The sequence below is a fragment of the Staurois parvus genome, unplaced genomic scaffold (genome assembly GCF_062004578.1).
Source record: "Staurois parvus isolate SC_StPar_1 unplaced genomic scaffold, SC_StPar_1.0 ptg000308l, whole genome shotgun sequence".
Lineage (NCBI taxonomy): Eukaryota > Metazoa > Chordata > Amphibia > Anura > Ranidae > Staurois > Staurois parvus.
In genome coordinates, this window is record NW_028318104.1 from 1,196,470 (window position 1) to 1,214,702 (window position 18,233).

Sequence of the window (18,233 nt, forward strand, 5' to 3'; positions counted from 1 at the left end):
TAGGAGTTGCCCTATCAACAGGAGATAGCGACCCTCGGAATCTTTGACTTCAGTATATAAAGTGAAAGGTGTTGTGCGATGGAAGGCTATCAGCACCCCTCTGCATTTGGTGGCGGCGGAGACCGTATAGACCTGAGGGTAACGGGGGCCAAAAAACTTAGGGGTGGAGTAAGGGGTGTAGTGTGTTTCCTGTAGGCAGACAACGTGAGCCTTTAGTGAAGCAAAAAAGCGGAAAGCCTTGTTGCCTTTCTGCGGTATATTAAGGCCCTGCACATTCAGGGTGAGGATGTTTAGTGAGCCCATGGGGAGAGTGTGTAGCATTTGAGAAAATATGGCATTGCCAACTGGGAAGGAGCCTGAGGAGTACCGTATAATACGGTTAGTTTACGTGAGAGATTGCATGAAGTCATGGAGTCATATAGGGGGGAGGAAGGGGGAGGGGTGTGATATTGGGAAGGCAACAAAAGAGGGGTACGGGGGGCCATTCAAGGCCTGAGAGGTGGTCCTTGAGGACACCCAACTACAGGGTGGGCCGGGGAGCAACAGTAGCCCCAGTGCTATTAAATAGGCAATAACACAGGAGCTAGTTTGGAGCGCGCAGGTACGTGGACCGTAGGGATAACAGTGTTAAAAAGAAAAAAAAAGGTATACGGTAGTAGGATCGCAGGAGGGAGCCGATAGACAAGAACCCGGCGATTTGAGGGGTTCCTAGGCCCAGGCAGCATCGACTGTACATATAGAGCGGCATGAGTAGAAGTGTGTGGCTTCCCATGCCGCCAGAGACCAGGTCTCCATATATAAGCCTAGGAGCAGTCCAGGAGGAGTGATGCAGGATATGGCATGCGAGTTTCTGTGAGTCCTCCATGACGTAGAAACAAAGGCCAAAAAAGCCCCCTAACTTATGGGGCAACCCAAGTTCAAACAAAAGAGAGAAAGAGGATAACTTGGTGGTAGACTTCGGCGCTGGTCTGGTGGAAGTGGTAAAAAGAAAGTTGCGGTATATAGTTCAGTCCATGGTGTCTTTTGGGGACTAGCCTGGTGACAGGAAGCATCCCCATTTGTGGAAGCTGAGTTGGCCATCCGGTGCGCGTAGGGGGTAAGATTTCTGCGGCGAGCAGGACGTGGACCTCCGTTTAGCATTCTCCGACGGCATTGCTGGTGAATGTAGTTGAAGGTTCCGCAGAGTGACCAGTAGATCCTCAGGAGTCTTGCAGGTGAAATCTCGGGTCTGGTATCGGAAACGCACTGCGAACGGGAAGCTCCACCTATACGGTATGCCATGCTGCTGAAGTGCCTGCAGATGAGGTTTCATAGCCCTGCGTTTGGCAATGGTTGTGGGGCACAGGTCTTGGAATAGTTGGTAGGTGTGACCTTGAAACTGCAGAGACTCCTTATTGCGAGCTGCTTGGAGGAGTTGCTCTTTAGTGCGGAAAAAGTGGAGCTTGGCTATTATGTCACGTGGTGGACCTTCCGCGCATCAAGGAGCTAACGCCCTATGGACTCTATCCATCTCTAGTCGTTCAATCGGGATAGCTGGGGCGAGCTCTTGGAATAGAGCTGTTACAGTTGACTGGACGTCAACGATTGTTTCCGGTAGGCCACGGATACGCAGATTAGAGCGCCTTGCACGACTTTCGAAGTCCTCCAGTTGCGTCAATAATGTTGCATTTTCATCACGTAGGAGGTCAAGGTCTTCTGTGTGTGCTCGATGGGAGGCGTCGAGGCTGTCCACTCTCTGTTCTAGGTTGGCAGTGCGCTGTCCAAGTTCGCGGATTTCCCTAGATAGCGTGGCGGTGATGCGGTCAGAAGTCTGTTTCAGAGCTTTATGCAACATTTTTTCAAAGCGCTCTAGTAAGTCAGGGGGTGTAAGGTCAGGTTTCAGAGCGTGTGTAGGGGTGTCTCGTTCGGCGTCAGACTCACCCTCTGAAGCGCAGGGGTGGCTGGGCTGCGAGTCCCGCAGTGCTGTGAATGCGCCTGCAACCTTTTTGTTCCCACAAGCTGGGGCGGTGGCCATCTTGGTGGAGGCTTTAGCCAGGGCCTTCTTAATTGACTTGTTTGGGCGGGGGGGCCTGGTGCCTTGGCGTCCCCTTGACCATTACGCCATTTTCCAAAGGGGGGGGCTGTCGTGAGGATTACAGCCCCCTTATCTCCCTGTGTCCTCATATTAGCTCCTGGCCGTGGGCGGGCCTATACACGGAGCTCTATGGGGACGGAGCCCCTGCTTATCTGAGGTGTCCCGCCTCTTTAAATCTGCTGCTAACGCAGCGGTTAAGGTCAGGGGGGGTCCGCAGTGCAGGTCGGGTCCTCCTATATTACATTGTGGCCGGGATCCGCAGCTCCTCTTCACTGTCGCCCGACGGAGAGATGGAGCTCTAGTGGGACATGTCCATCCCGTCGGCCGCGCATGCGCACTCATGGTCCTCTCACAGTATTTCTCAATGGCTGCAGGAATGCAGCCAGAGAGAAGGAGAAATGATTGCTTTTACAGCCTTTATGGGTTTAAATGCAATCAGTGTAAAAAAAAATCTTCATCACCTCTCACAAGTAGTAGTGTCACCATGGTGACCCTCTACTGCTAGGTTACAGTATGTTAGAAAAAAAACAAACACATAAATAATATAAAAAAAATAATAAAAATGTATAAAAATTTTTTTGAAAAATTATATTTTTTGGTTACAAACTAATTTTGTTATTTTTTTTTTACTAAAAAGATAACTGAATACATTTTGGCCAAGATTTATGAAGAAAGATTATTTATTTGAAAAATTTTATAAGAAAAACACTTGTTTTCAACTGTTTGGAATTTTTCATTTATATAGCAAAAAAATAAAAATCCCAGCGGTGAATAAATACAACCAAAATAAAGTTTTATCTGTCTCAAAAAAAATGCTAAAACATTCATATGGGTACAGTGTTGCATGACCGCGCAATTGTAATTCAAAGTGTGATAGCACTGAAAGCTGAAAATTGGCCTGGACAGGAAGTGGTTAAAGAGGTTTTAAGGGATCATCTAAAGGCGGATAGATTAGGAGCCAGCCGGACAGATTGGGGTAAGAAGTTACATAGGATGGGAGAAACTCGGGAGAAGTTCAGGAAGCGAGTATGGGAGGAGGTGACACAGGAACTAGAGAGAAGAAGGTCTTGGGAGGATTGAAGAGAGCAGTTTGGTTGATATTTTGAGACCAGGTTGGTGATGTAGTTGGGGGCAGAGTTGTGGATGGCTTTGTAAGTTGTTGTCAGTATTTTGAATTTTATTTGTTGGACGAGTGGAAGCCAGTGGAGGGATTGGCAGAGAGGGGTGGAGGACACTGAGTGGAGGCAAGTGGAGGGATTGGCAGAGAGGTTTGGAGGACACTGAGTGGAGGCCAGTGGAGGGATTGGCAGAGAGGGGTGGAGGACACTGAGTGGAGGCAAGTGGAGGGATTGGCAGAGAGGGGTGGAGGCCAGTGGAGGGATTGGCAGAGAGGGGTGGAGGACACAGAATGGAGGCCAGTGGAGGGATTGGCAGAGAGGGATGGAGGACATGGAATAGAGGCCAGCGGAGGGATTTGCAGAAAGGGATGGACGACACTGAGCGAATGCCAGTGGAGGGATTTGCAGAGAGGGGTGGAGGGCACTGAGTGAAGGTCAGTGGAGGGATTGGCAGAGAGGGGTGGAGGACACTGACTGGAGGCCAGTGGAGTGATTGGCAGAGATGGGTGGAGGATACTGAGTGGAGGTTAGTGGAGGGATTGGCAGAGAGGGGTGGAGGACAGTGAATGGAGGCCAGTAGAGGGATTGGCAGAGAGGGGTAGCAGACACTGAACGGTTGGTAAGGTGAATGCTCAAAGCCTCTACCACAACCGTGGTTTTAATATTGTTCATTAAAGCTTTAACTGTTTATATTTTGAGTATTGATCTTCTTTTTGCTGTGGTGCCTCTTAAAGCCCCATTAGTTTTTCTTAGTTAGGGCCCGTATGTTTTCAGTGTCTTGTTAATAAGGGGTGTGGCTCCAGTAAAATCCATCAACAAGGGCTGAGACCTTCACTCACAGACCTCCCTCTCCCTCTTCTCCTATGAACTCTCCATATGAAGCTTTCTCTGCCCTCTGCTGACCTCTCCTAGAGTCATAGCCTGAGTGTAACAGACAGGAAAACTGCAATGATTGGTTCTCCTGAATGTAGTGCCATACTCTTGAGAGCGGCTGGTTTTGGGTCCTCCTTTACTTCCTGCACAGCCAGGCAACACGCATTTTCTACTTGTATCCAGACACAAAAACAGTCCATGGGCTTGTTTTTTTGGATTTATTATGGAATTTAACTTAGATCTGTCCCCTGAAGACTTACCAAGAACTTGCATCCAGCAGACTTATCCCTTCTAGGCCCTGGGGGTGTAGAGGTCCTCACACTGTCCTTGTCCTGCAGCTGTGGATAGAACTGCTTTCAGGCCTTCTTCTGGGCTGGTTTCTCTCCAAGCATTGCAGGGTGTCCTTCTCCGGGTGGACTGCAGGGCATTGAAGCTCCCTCCTTCAGCCTTCCTCCTTCTTCCAACCTAGAGACAGTCCCTCCCCCCATTCTTCTAGGCCCCCTCCAAGGCTACACAGCAGCACATTAGCAGTCCATCCAATTTTCCACCCGACTCCTCTGCTGGCCAGGTTCTGTCAAAATTTAAGGGCTGGTCTGCCACACTGCCAGGCCTCCTGTCTGGTATTGGTCAGACTGCCATAAATATGCAGATCAACCCCTCCTCACCTCCTCTTACTGACTTCTAGAAGCTTCTCCAAGCTTCTAGAGCAGGGGGTACCATAGGACTGACCTGTAGAGCCCTCCAGCCTGGACTGAAATAACCCTCTGTCTAAACCCAGGCTTCTAGCAACTACTCTCAACAACTATGTACACCACAAGGTGCTACATATACATAAAGATCGGTCAAGTCTGAAAAGAAAATGAATTTTCATACTTTTTATCATTTTTTTGTGACAGATAGAGCTTTCTTTTGGTGGTATTTCATCACCTCTGGGTTTTTTATTTTTTCTTAAACAAACCAAAAACCACTGAAAATTTTGAAAAAAAAAAGTTTTTTCTTAGTTTTTTGTTATAAAATGTTATAAATAAGTGATTTTTCTCCTTCACTGATGTGCAATAATGAGGCTGCAGTGATGGGCACTGATAGGCTGCACTGATGGACACTGATAGGTGGCACTGATGGGCACTGATGAGGAGGCACTCATCGTAGGTGGCACTGATGGGCATTGACAGGCATCACTGATGGGCACTGAAGGGAGCACTCATATGTTGGACAGATAGGCGGCACTGACTGGCACTGTTAGGTGGCACTGGCCGGCACTGTTAGGTGGCACTGACTGGCACTGTTAGGCAGCACTGATAGGCAGCACTGACAGGCACTGATAGGCGGCACTGATGGGCACTGATAGGCAGCAATGATGCACACTGATAGGAGGCATTGACTGGCACTGTTACGTGGTACTGACAGGCAGCACTGACAGGCACTGATAGGCGGCACTGATGGGCACTGATAGGCGGCACTGATGCACACTGATAGGAGGCACTGCCTAGCACTGATAGGTGGCACTGATTGGCAGCACTGATAGGTGGCACTGACTGGCATTGATAGGTGGCACTGACTGGCACTGATGGGTGACATTGAAAGGCAGCTCAGATCGGCACTGATATGTGGCATTGATGTGGCACTGAAATGGGGCACGGATGTGGCACTGATGGGCACTGGCAGGTGGGATGGATGAGCACTGAGAGCTGGCACTGATGGACACTGACAGCTGGCACTGCTGGGGCTACACAGATCATCAGGGCACACTTATCATCAGTGCCCTGATGATCAGTGTACATGTCCTCTCCGAGGAATGCCGATTACCGGCTCTCCTCTCCTCTGTCAGCGTGACAGCTCATGAGGAGAGAAATGCCGATAACCGGCATTTCCCTGTTTACATGTGATCAGCTGTGATTGGACACAGCTGATCACATGACCGAGCCACCATCTTCGGCTCTTTCCATGATTCGCTGTGTCCAAGGAACACAGCACACCGCTGATTGCCGCGCTGCGTGCTCCCGGAACCGCACATGCGCGGTTAGAATGGGAGGACATCATATGACGTCCTTCCAGAATGAGAGAACCACCTTGCGCCCGTCATATTACAATATGGCGGGCGGGAGGTGGTTAAGCAATGTATTCCCTCCCTGGTTATCTCACGCCTTGACTATTGTAACTCCCTCCTCATTGGCCGACCTCATCGCAGGCTATCCCCTCTTCAGTCTATCATGAATGATGCAGCCAGACTCACCCACCTTACTAACCATTCCATATCTGCCACCCCTCTGCCAATCCCTCCACTGGCCTCCACTCAGTGTCCTCCACCCCTCTCTGCCAATCCCTCTACTGGCCTCCACTCAATGTCCTCCATTCCTCTATGCAATCCCTCCACTGGACTCCACTCAGTGTCCTCCACCCCTCTCTGCCAATCCCTCCACTGGCCTCCACTCAGTGTCTTCCATTCCTTTCTGCCAATCCCTCCACTGGCCTCCACTCAGTGTCCTCCATCCCTCTCTGCCAATCCCTCCACTGGCCTCCACTCAGTGTCCTCCACCCCTCTCTGCCAATCCCTCCACTGGCCTCCACTCAGTGTCCTCCATTCCTCTCTGCCAATCCCTCCACTGGCCTCCACTCAGTGTCCTCCACCCCTCTCTGCCAAGCCCTCCACTGGCATCCATTCAGTGTCCTCCACCCTCTCTGCCAATCCCTCCATTGACCTACACTCAGTGTCCTCCACCCCTCTCTGCCAATCCCTCCACTGGCCTCCATTCAGTGTCCTCCATCCCTCTCTGCCAATCCCTCCACTCAGTGTCCTACACCCCTCTCTGCCAATCCCTCCACTGGCCTCCATTCAGTGTCCTCCATCCCTCTCTGCCAATCCCTCCACTCAGTGTCCTCCACCCCTCTCTGCCAATCCCTCCACTAATCTCTACTCAGTGTCCAACATCCCTCTCTGCCAATCCCTCCACTAATCTCTACTCAGTGTCCTCCACCCCTCTCTGCCAATCCCTCCACTAATCTCTACTCAGTGTCCTCCACCCCTCTCTGCCAATCCCTCCACTGGCTTCTCATTGCCCAACGGATAAAATTGAAAACATTAACAATAACATATAAAGCCATTTATAACTCCTCCCCAAATTACATCACCAATCTTGTCTCCAAATATCACCCAAGCCTTCCTCTCCACTCCTTGCACAGCTTCCTGCTCTCTAGCTCCCTTGTCTCCTCCTCCCATGCTCATCTCCATGACTTCTACAGAGCTTCCCCCATCCTCTGGAACTCTCTACCCCAATTTATCAGACTATCACCTACTCTGCACACTTTTAGGCGATCTCTGAAAACCGATCTCTTCAGGGAAGCCTATCCTGCCCTCAGCTAATACCGGAATCTTCTATTCCTCCTACCAGTCCATCCCCCACAGTTACTACCTTTTGTACCACTAGCCCCTCCCTCTTAGATTTTAAGCTCCCAGGATCAGGGCCCTCCTATCCCTCTTGTATTGTACTGTATTGTTGCTGTATTGTCTCCCGTTATATTGTAAAGCGCTGAGCAAACTGTTGGCGCCATAAATCCTGTATAATAATAATAATAACTTGGATCTAACCACTTTGTATTTTTTAATCAGACTTTAATTTCAGAACCTTTATACCTGTATATAGTAATGTGAGTATTTCTGTCTTCCATGAAAAGCTGCACAAATATGTGAGAAATGTTCATTACACCGACCCAGACGGAGGCGAGATCTACTTCAATGAGAGAAGAGAAATCCCAACCGATCTTATTGTACAGAGCTGCCTTTATTTAAGTAATATATCTTTTCCTCAAAGCAAAATTTCCGTTTTTCAAGACCCGGATTTTGTACCCAAAACGTTTGATATGAGTAACATCTTCTGGAAAAATGGCAACGTAAGAAATGACTTCAATGTTTTCTGTTCATATCATTTGCTGAGGAGGTTCATAATTAGGATTTCTAGGAATTTGTATCCTTGTTTTAAGATATTCCAGCAAATACGTATGTTCATGAAAGGGGTCATTCTTGGAGTCGGTGAAGGTTGTTAACTGCCATCATTTTGTGCAAAGTTTCCTATAAGTGATCTATTTCCTATTTTGTGTATGTATGTGTGATGAAATAAAGTTGGCATAACACATACATACACAAAATAGGAAATAGATCACTTATAGGAAACTTTGCACAAAATGATGGCAGTTAACAACCTTCACCGACTCCAAGAATGACCCCTTTCATGAACAGACGTATCTGCTGGTATATCTTAAAACAAGGACACAAATTCCTAGAAATCCTAATAATTCCTAGTAATGAGGTCTGCAAATCTCTGACATACAGTATGACACGGGATAGAATTATTACAGAAAACAGCAGCATTAAAATCAGGACATTATTAATAATACATCCAATTGGGCACTCAAAGCAGTTCAGGATGTTCATGAAATGTATAAAAGAAATATAAATGGATAGAAAATAAATCTAACTGGGCAGCTCTTTGTGTTTTCCATGTTGCTGGTGAACATAAATTCCATAAGAACATTTAGAACCCCCTAGAGGTGTCTCCTGGATAAATGGTGACTGATCTCATGTGACCAAACAAGAATGTATCTTCAAGTTGGTGACAGATTATATACAGTGACATGAGTGGGTGTAACAGTTGTGATATACACTCATCGGCCACTTTATTAGGTCCACCTGTTCAATTGCTTGGTAACACAGATTGCTAATCAGCCAATCACATGGAAGCAACTCAATTCATGTAGGCATCTAGACGTGGTGAAGACATCTTGCTAAAGTTCAAACCGAGCATCAGAATGGGGAAGAAAGAGGATTTAAGTGACTTTGAACGTGACATGCATGTTGGTGCCAGATGAGTTGGTCTGAGTATTTCAAAAACTGCTGATCTACTGGGACTTTCCTGCACAACCATCTCTAGGGTTTACAGAGAATGGTCCGAAAAAGAGAAAATATCCAGTGAGTGGCAGTTGTGTGGAGGAAAATGTCTTGTTGATGTCAGAGATCAGAGGATAATGGGCAGACTGGATTAAGATGATGAAAGGTAATAGTAACTCAAATAACCCCTCGTTACAACCAAGGAATGCAGAATACCATTTCTGGATGCACAACATGTCCAACCTTGAAGTAGATAGGCTACAGCAGCAGAAGACCACACCGAGTGCCACTCCTGTCAGCTGAGAACAGGAAACGGAGGCTACAATTCACACAGGCGCACCAAAATTGGACAATAGAAGATTGGAAAAATGTTGCTTGGTCTGATGAGTCTCAATTTCAGCTGCAACATTCAGATGGTAGGGTCAGAATTTGACGTAAACAACATGGATCCATCCTCCCATGTATCAACAGTTCAGGATGGTGGTGGTGGTGTCATGGTGTGGTGGATCCATCCTGCCTTGTATCAATGGTTCAGGCTGGTGGTGGTGGTGTCATGGTGTGGGGGATCCATCCTGCCTTGTGATCCGGGGAAGAAGGCCCCAAAGCCTGGGACCCCAAGTGCCCTGCCCGGTCCAGGAAGGATGGAGGGACCTGAGTCCAGCGAGGTTAGTACCCTGGAGGGACTTAGTACCGGCCTCCGAATCCCAGCAGTGGAGGACCTGGGAACAGGCCCAAAGATGGGGGAGACCTACTCCCAATACAGGGAGCGTGTGGCGGCTCGGATCAGGCTGGTGGAGCAGGAGGGGGCAAAGCTTAAGAAGCTGTCCCTTGATTTGAAGAAGCTGCGCACCTCTTACTTACGCGTGTGGTCATCCAAGAGGCAGGCGATGAAGCCAGGTCTGGAGGCCTTGGAGCTCCAGGTGTCCCAACAGGAGCGGTATGTTTTGGTGCTGCAGCGGAAGAGTGGGGCCCTTAGTGAGCGGTATCTAAATGAGGCCAAGTTCAAGGCTGCGAGGAACCGCAGGGTAGCGGCTGTGCGGGGCCCTGTGGAGGAGGCCTCATCTGTGGAGGATCTTGCAGTGGAGTTGTCGGAGGATGGTGAGAGGAGACAGGGGCTGGCTGAGCCCGCTGTGTCGGTGGAGGAAGAGGTTCGGCCTGATATGGAGGAGCGTGCGGCTGCAGAATTATCAGAGTCTCTCCCCCCTGGGCAGCATCCCACAGATTGGGGGACACAGATGGAGGAGGCAGAGCTGGCAGGTGGGCTCCAGTTTACGGTGGAGGAAGGACCGGAACTGCGTCATGCGGACTTCCAGTTTTCATCCGAGGAGGAGGAAGTGGACGCCGGAAGTGACGTCATCCCGCGCAAACCCGCCAAGCCGGTGGCCAGGGAGCGTGCCGCTTTCGTGCGGCTGGATCACAGTCTGAAGGAGGTGCTGGCTAAGGCTGGGGAACTTCCCTCAGGACACAATGGACAGGACTCTGCTACTGGGACTGGTGAGGTATTCTCGGGCATGGGGGTGACAAATGGTATATCTGTTGATGTGTCAGGAGCGCAGGTCCGCCCCACGGTTCTGACTAGGGGTCTCCTCTCCCCAGTAGTCCTGCCGGGCCCCGCCCCCTCGGGGGTTGTGATGGCTGCGGGTGTACAGCCTCATACTACTCCTCGGGGGGAGTTGTCTTCTGAGCCCCTAGTACAGGCTCCTGTGGGTCAAGTCCAGGTGGGCTCCCCTGCCCCGGTGAGTGATGCCCACCTCCCAGCTTCCTGGGGTCCCAGTGTTTCACAGCCTGTGCCCCCTGTCTTGGCTGCCAGTGCAGTGGTTCCTCCTGCAGGCTCCCCTGGTATAAGTGTCCCTAAGCCCGCGTTGAGCTACTCCGCGGCGGTTAGGGGTGGTCCAGTGCCCATGGGGTCAGCCAGGGCAAGGGCAGGCAACCTACCCACTTCAGCAGCCAGGCGCAATGTTGTCCAAATTAAGTGGACAGGGGTGGGTCCCCCCCTTGGTAGGAGGGAGGTTATCGACCGAATTCTGGAGATGGGGTTCCAGGCAAGTGAAATCTTTGCCTTTATCGCTCCGGTTGGGACCGGGGAATATGATGTCTCTTTCATGCGGCCTGACCATCTTGATTTATTTTGGCAGCGGTATGAGGCCACTTTTGTGTCCAGTCCCAGGTGGGTGGGTTTGACCCCCCGGCTTTTGTCCCGTCAGTCCCTAGTTAAGAAGGTTACAATCCTGGTGCGGAATGAATCCATCCCTGCTGCGGATATCCAGGTCTGGTTGGGCAGGTATGGAGATGTGTTGGGGCCCTTGGGAAAGGTCCTGGATGACCGGGGGATATGGACCGGTGGGTGGGCGGCTTCCGTTCGCCTCCGTGTGGTCGGGAATGTTATCCAGCATGTCCCCTCCTCTGCGTTCTTGGGGAAGGATCGGTTAATTATCTTTTATCCTGGCCAGCCGAGGGTCTGTCACCGGTGTGAGGCTAAGGGGCATTTTGCTGCCACCTGCCCAGTTGTACGTTGCTCTCTCTGCCAGGAGATAGGGCACTTGGCAAGAGATTGCAATATCATCAAGTGCAACCTCTGTGGTACGGAGGGGCACTCGTACAACAGGTGCCCAGAAGCCCTCCATAACCTCCCTGTGGGAGAGTTGGCAGCTGAGTTTTCCCGCATGGATGCGGAGGAGGCGGGGGAGGAGTTAGTGAGGGCTGCTTCGGCTTTGGCAGCTACCCTGGCGGGGGAGGTGGAGGCTGCTGAGGCTTCTTTGGTTTCTGCCCCATCTGTCCCAGTTGTGTCCTCTGTCGCCCCTTCTGGCATGCCTGTCCCCCCTCCTAGGAACAAGAAACTGCTGAGGGAGGCTGCTAGGGGGGCTGGGTTGGTGGAGGCAAGGTCTAGCGTAGTTGTGGCTGCTCCCCCTGTGCTCTTGCCTTTGCGGAGGGAGAAGCCTGGTAAGGGGCCTCAGGAGTCCCAGGGTTCTGTCCCGGTAGGGGCTCAGGAGGAGGAGGGGTGGTCCCAGGTGTCTGGGGGTAGGCATAATAGGCCTGTTCTATCCCCTGCGGGGTCAATCTCCTCTCTGGAGGTGGGGGAGGTGGCCCTGGAAAACCGGTTTGGGGCTCTATCGGGGGATGAGGGTGAGTTGGATCCCACTTCTCCGATGGAGGATGAGGAAGCGAGAGGGCTCCTGAAGCGTGTAAGGGACCCTGCAAAAAAAGTCAGGAGGAGGGTTAAGAAACGTCCCTCTCAATTATCTTAATGGCAGTTCCCGCTCCGATAAAGGTGGCAACCATTAATGTTGCCAGCATAAAGTCTGTAAGTGCTAGAGAAACAGCCTTATTTTTGATCAGTGGGATGGAAGCTGATGTTTTCTTTTTGCAGGAGACCAGGTTGCCCACCTTGGCTGATGTCCATCTGGCCAAGCGTGAATGGAGGCGTGGGCCCTCCTACTGGTCTCTTGCGGCTGAGCCTTACAGCGGAGTCGCGGTGCTTTTTACCGGCATGGTAACGTGTCGGCGGATAATTGAGGTAGAGATCGGAAGATGTCTGATTCTGGATGTTCTCGTAAGGGGGCAAGAGTTCCGGCTCATCAATATCTATGGCCCACAGTCCAAGTGGGACAGGAAGAACCTCTTTGCGAGGATTAAACCTTACCTCTTTACATCCCGGCTGGTAGTCTTTGGAGGTGATTTTAACACCATTACTAGGCCCAAGGACAGGAGAGGCTTCACTGACAGGCTGGGATACGACAGCGTTTTTCTAAATGCTATAGTCAGGGAGGCAGGTCTGGTTGACGCTTGGATTCAAAGTGTCCCAGACGGCACGGGTTTCACCTATAGGAGAGGTAATAGCCAGAGTAGGATAGACAGGTTTTTTTTGAAGGAGAACTCTGCCTTCTCGGCACCTGAGTGTCGGGCGGTGGAGTTTTCCGATCACCTTATGCTATCTGTCACCTTGAATATTTCAGACACGCCGCTGAGAGGAAAGGGCATCTGGAGGATGAATTCGTCTCTGCTGGAGGACGAGGAGGTGAGACAATCTTTCGAGGAGTTCTTTCAGGCGCAGGAGACGGTGCTGGATTTCTGCAGCAGTAAGTCTGAGTGGTGGGAGCTCACCAAGGTGCGGATCAGCAGGTTTTTCAAGGCCATTGGTAAGAGACGGCAGTTTAAACAGTATAACGCCTACCAGCGGTTGCGGAGGAAGCTCGACCGCCTTGTTTCTAGCGGTGGAGATTCGGGGGCAATCTCGGAGGTAAAGCTTCTCCTCAGGCAATGCCAGTATGATCGGCGTGCCTCTTTGGTTCTGGAGAGGGATTATGGGAAATACCACTCGCCCGACCCTTTCCAGAATTGCAAACGGAGTGCAGCAGTTAAGACGATCTCTGCTCTGAGGGATAGTACGGGGTCCCTGACTAAATCCAGGTCGGGGATTCTGGAGGTCTCCAGGTCCTTTTATGCGGATTTACTGAGTGAGAAGCACCTTGACCGGACAGGGATGTCGAGCTTTTTGGAATCCACGCCTGGTCTGGACAGTGATGTCCCTCTGGCGAGTTTGGCTGGGGAGATTACTGCAGAAGAGGTGTCCAGAGCGATTGATAGTCTGGCCATTAAGAAGACTCCTGGGCCAGACGGTCTGACAGCCGAATTTTTTAAGGCTTTTAAATCCCGCCTGGCACCTCGTCTCGTGGAAGTGTATAACAGCTGTCTGGATGAGGGATCTCTCCCTCCTTCCATGAGACAGTCTGCAGTTATCCTCCTGTCAAAGGGTAAGGATCCTTCGGCTATTGAGAACTGGCGTCCCATCAGCCTCCTCAATGTCGATAGAAAGGTTCTGGCGAAGATCTTGTTCTGGCGCTTGTCGTCAGTGGCAGACAGTTTGCTTTCCCATCAGCAGCATTGCTCGGTTCAGGGCAGGAGTACCTTTACAGCGGTGTTAGCTGTCCGGGAGGCTCTGGAGCGATGTAAGGCTGAAGGATGGGGAAAGTACTTGCTGGCGGTGGATCAGGCAAAGGCCTTTGATCGAGTTGATCACAAGTACCTCTGGCATCTCCTAGACCGGTATGGTTTGGAGGGGAGGTTCATCGGCTGGTTGAAGACTTTGTACCAAGGGGCTGAGAGCTTCATGTTGGTGAATGGTTGGGTTGGGCAGCCCTTTGAGGTTGGATCTGGGGTGCGCCAGGGGTGCCCGCTGAGTCCCTTGCTCTATGCCTTTGCCATCGACCCCTTCGTCAGGAGGCTAGATGGTGGGGCAGTGAGCGGGGTGCCGGTGGGTGCCACTGGAGATCCGCCTTTGAGAGTTGTGGCTTATGCTGATGACGTTTCTGTTTTCATTTCTGGACCAGAGGAGGCGCAGGAGGTGGTTTCAGTAATGGATCAGTATGCCGAGGCATCAGGTTCCAAGGTCAATCAGGACGAATGTGAAGTTCTTTGGATGGGCAGGGAGGGTGAGAGCTTCTCACTCCCGGACGCCTTCCCAGTGCCTCAGCCGAACATCAAAGTGTTGGGCATCAATTTTGGCCCTGCTGATTACAGCAAGCAAAATTGGGAATCCAAGCTGTCGGATGCCGAGGTCAAAGTGAGATGCTGGAAGGGGTGGCGGCTCTCCTTGAGGGAAAGGGTTGACTTGATCAAGACTTTCCTGCTCCCAGTCTTTTTATATGTCAGCTTCGTCTGCCTCTTGCCAGAATCGCTCTATGCGAGGATCTATAGCTGTTTCTTCCAGATGTTATGGGGGAATCGGCTGAACCTCGTCAAGAGGGACGTGACTTACTCATCCAGGCGGGAGGGTGGCCTAGGTATGGTCAACCCGGTGGTCTTTTTCTCTCTGATGTTCTTGAAACATAACTTTGGTAACATGCTGGCAGAGAGTCCGCCTGCATGGGTAGGACTGTTCCGGATCTGGTTTGGACCCTTTCTGCACAGTTGGGAGAGTGGTGGGCCAGTGAGAAGCCTGCGGGTCAAGCATGGTAAGCTCCCGGCTTATGCGGCCCCGTGCCTGAAGTTACTCCGGCGGTGGCATGTGACTGCGGAGGAGGTCCGGTCCCTCCCTAGGAGGCTCCTGGGTGAGAGGATTGTGGCATCTGCTTTCCATGCGCCGCTGGCCTTGAGAGATTGCCCGGGCCATATTTTGAGGGAGGGTTTGCGGTTGATAAATCTGGAGCAGATCCCCCTGAAGTTGCGGGACCAGGCCTGGCTCGCCTTCCACGGCAGGCTCTACGTGAGGGGTAACCTGAAGTACCGTCCTCCGGATGACCGTGGTTGTCCGAGGTCGGAGTGTGGGGGTGAAGTGGAGACTATGGACCACTTCTTGCTTCAGTGCCCCTTTAACGTAGAGGTGTATAAACAGGTGGGAGGGTCTCTGGGTGTTCCTTTCCTCCATCGCATGTCGTATGCGGAGTGGGTGTACGGAGCATTCGAGTGTCGCATGGGTTTTGATTTGGACACCTTGTTTTTAGTCAGCTTAGTTGTCCGTTATTACACTTGGATGGCACGGTGTCAGGTCTCCATTCGGCAGAAGGTCCTCCCTGTTCAGGTGGTGGTGAGTGACATCCTTGGTGAGGTTGGGAAAATTCGGGGTCTTGAGAAAGACAGGCTGCGGCGTAGGGCTTGGATGGAGGCGTGGAGGAACATCAAGCCTGTTGCTGCGGTCTGTTGATCTCGGGTGATGGGAACTGTCCCTGTTTTCTGCCTCTTGCACTCCCTAGCTTTTGCGTTTCGGTCTTTTTGGTAGCCTTTTGCATGGTAGGTTGTAGGTGTCAGACGTGGAAGATCTGCGGGTTCCTTAGCCCTCCCCCGTAGTGTATATAATAGTGTGGTTAGGTGTTTTTTGTGTATAGTTTAGGCCATACAGGCCGTAAGCGGCAGGTTTAATATGGAAATTGTTTATGGTTTGTGTTTATGTCTGAGCCATAAAGGCTCCTAATTATATGGTCTCGGCCATAAAGGCCTTGTACTGCACATATTGTATATAAGTTCCGTTTTTTCCTTTCAGGTTCTGGACTTTTATGTTCTTTGTTTATTATTTCTCCCACAGGGGTTGTTGGGACTTTTTCAGTTTCTTTGTTTAGTTTTGTATTTATTTATTCTATTTATTATATTTTGTACTTTTATATATAAGTTGAGGATGGATATATATGACATTAATACATAAATAAAAAATCTCCATCCTGCCTTATATCAACAGTTCAGGCTGGTGGTGGTGGTGTCATGGCGTGGGGAAGATTTTCTTGGCACACTTTGGGCCCCTTAGTACCAAATGAGCATGGCCTACCTGAGTATTGTTGCTGACCAAATCCATCCCTTTATGACTCCAGTGTCCCCATCTTCTGATGGTTCCTTCCAGCAGGATAATGCACCATGTCACAAAGCTCAAGCCATCTCCAACTTTTTTCTTGAACATGACAACAAGGTCTCTGTACTCCAATGGCCTCCCCAGTCATCAGCTCTCCATCCAATAGAGCACCTTTGGGATGTGGTGGAACGGGAGATTTGCATCATGGACGTGAAGCCGACAAACCTGCAGCAACTACGTGATGCTATCATGTCAATATGGACCAACATCTCTGAGGAATGTTTCCAACACCTTCTTGAATCTTTGCCATGAAGTATGAAGGCAGTTCTGAAGGTAAAAGGGGGTCCAACCCTCTACTAGTACGGTGTACTTAATAAAGTGGCCGGGGAGTGCATATTATTCAGTGGGCAGTGACATCAGTCAGTTTCACGGATGATGGGAGATTCTGAACAATGACTTATTTTATTATGGGATAGATTTAGATACAGTAAAATGGTGAGAGCCAACCTGTCATGACCCTAGTGCTACGAGCAGTCGGGGACCTCAATATATTCATGTGCAGAATATGGAGCTATAGGAAGATCAGTGACAGGACAGCGTCATAGAAGCTCAGGCTGGGCAAGGCCAGAAAGGGAGGACTGCCCATTTCCTGGTGACCCAGGTTGAATGCAGGGATAAGGGTTTACTATGATTTTTGGTGGGATCCCATGCCATTTTGCTTACACAAAACTGTGTTCTGTCCCATTTTAGAAACAATGGCATGGGCCCCCATAACATTTATACCACACCCTTATCTTGGCACGTGTGTGGGTGCAGCAGTAAAAACACAGAGTCCAGTTGCAGATAAATTAGAACTTGTGTTGTAGAAAAATGTAAACTACAAACAACCCCAGCGGGAGAGCGCCGCTAAGGGTGACACTCAGAGTTCAGTTCTTGGCAGAGGGGCGGTGTGTAAAGATGCACCAACAGTATCTGTCTTTAGAAGGCAGAATGCAGTCCGGTCCCAAAAGGAAGCTGCAGATCAGGTTTGCGAGTCCCTAGTGTAGCATTACCCCCTTCACTAGTCACTAGAGATTTGGGTCCCCCTATAGTCCTGCACACCCAGGCAACATGCATTTCCTTCCAGACTTGCACTCCAGAGACAGTAACCAGTCCTTGATCTTGGGTTTTTTTGTTTTATTAGGGGATTTTGAACTTGGATGGGGTAAGAGGTGTATGGGATGCCCAAAGGAACTGCAATTGAGGACAATATTCCTGGAACTATGTACAAGTCTCTTTAAAACAAAGAATCATCTTATTGGAGAGCTAGCCAACCTCTCCTGGTGTACCACCCCAGACCATAGATACTTCTTTATCCAGCTGTCTGAAGGAATCCCTGAGCAGGGGATCCAGTGCCTGTCACTTTAAATGTAAGGCAGTCCCTGGTAGAAAGCTAATCCAGTTTCTCACTAGAGTGCTCCTTCCCCTCTCTGGCCCAGGGGGTGCATGTCCACTCACTCAGTCCTCCTATGAGCTGGTGGTTTGGTTGATGCTCTTAGGCCTTCTGCTGGGCTGTTCCTTCCCTACTGCATAGGTGATCCTCGCTCTGGGGGCTGGTGAAGTTCTGAGCTTTCCTCCTTTCCAGGACTACTGCCTATAGGTAAGCCCCTTCCCGCCTGGACCCCCTCCCAGGCTCCTGCTCTTCAGCCTCTCACACATCTTCCACCCAAACTCTTCCTGCTGCTGAGCAGGATTGGTCACTCTTAAGGACTGTCCTTGCCCCATGCCAAGCCTTCTGTTCAGGATTGGCCAGGATCCCTCAAGAGTGCAGACTAGCTCCACCACTAGCTGAGTTCTAGAGACTCCTCCAAGTCTCTAGATCAGGAGAGGTGTCAGGGAACTGCTCTACAGAGCATCTCATCCCTGACTTAATTTCACCCTGATTACTATTACACCTGGACTGCTGCTCAGCCCTCCCAACTTCCAATTAACTCCATCTCCCTCTAGCTATCTAGGAGGGTGCTAGCCTGT

The 18,233-nt window shown here is 50.5% G+C and overlaps 1 protein-coding gene across 1 annotated transcript in view; it reads left to right on the forward strand.

The window, feature by feature from the left end:
* Nucleotides 1-9,588: 9,588 nt before the first annotated feature.
* Nucleotides 9,589-18,233, forward strand: part of LOC149457652 (vomeronasal type-2 receptor 116-like) — a 35,727-nt gene continuing 27,082 nt past the window's right edge. Inside the window, exon 1 of the mRNA XM_089683387.1 lies at nucleotides 9,589-10,441. Within this exon, the coding sequence (XP_089539513.1) occupies nucleotides 9,589-10,441 (853 nt within the window). The remainder of the gene's footprint in view (nucleotides 10,442-18,233) is intronic.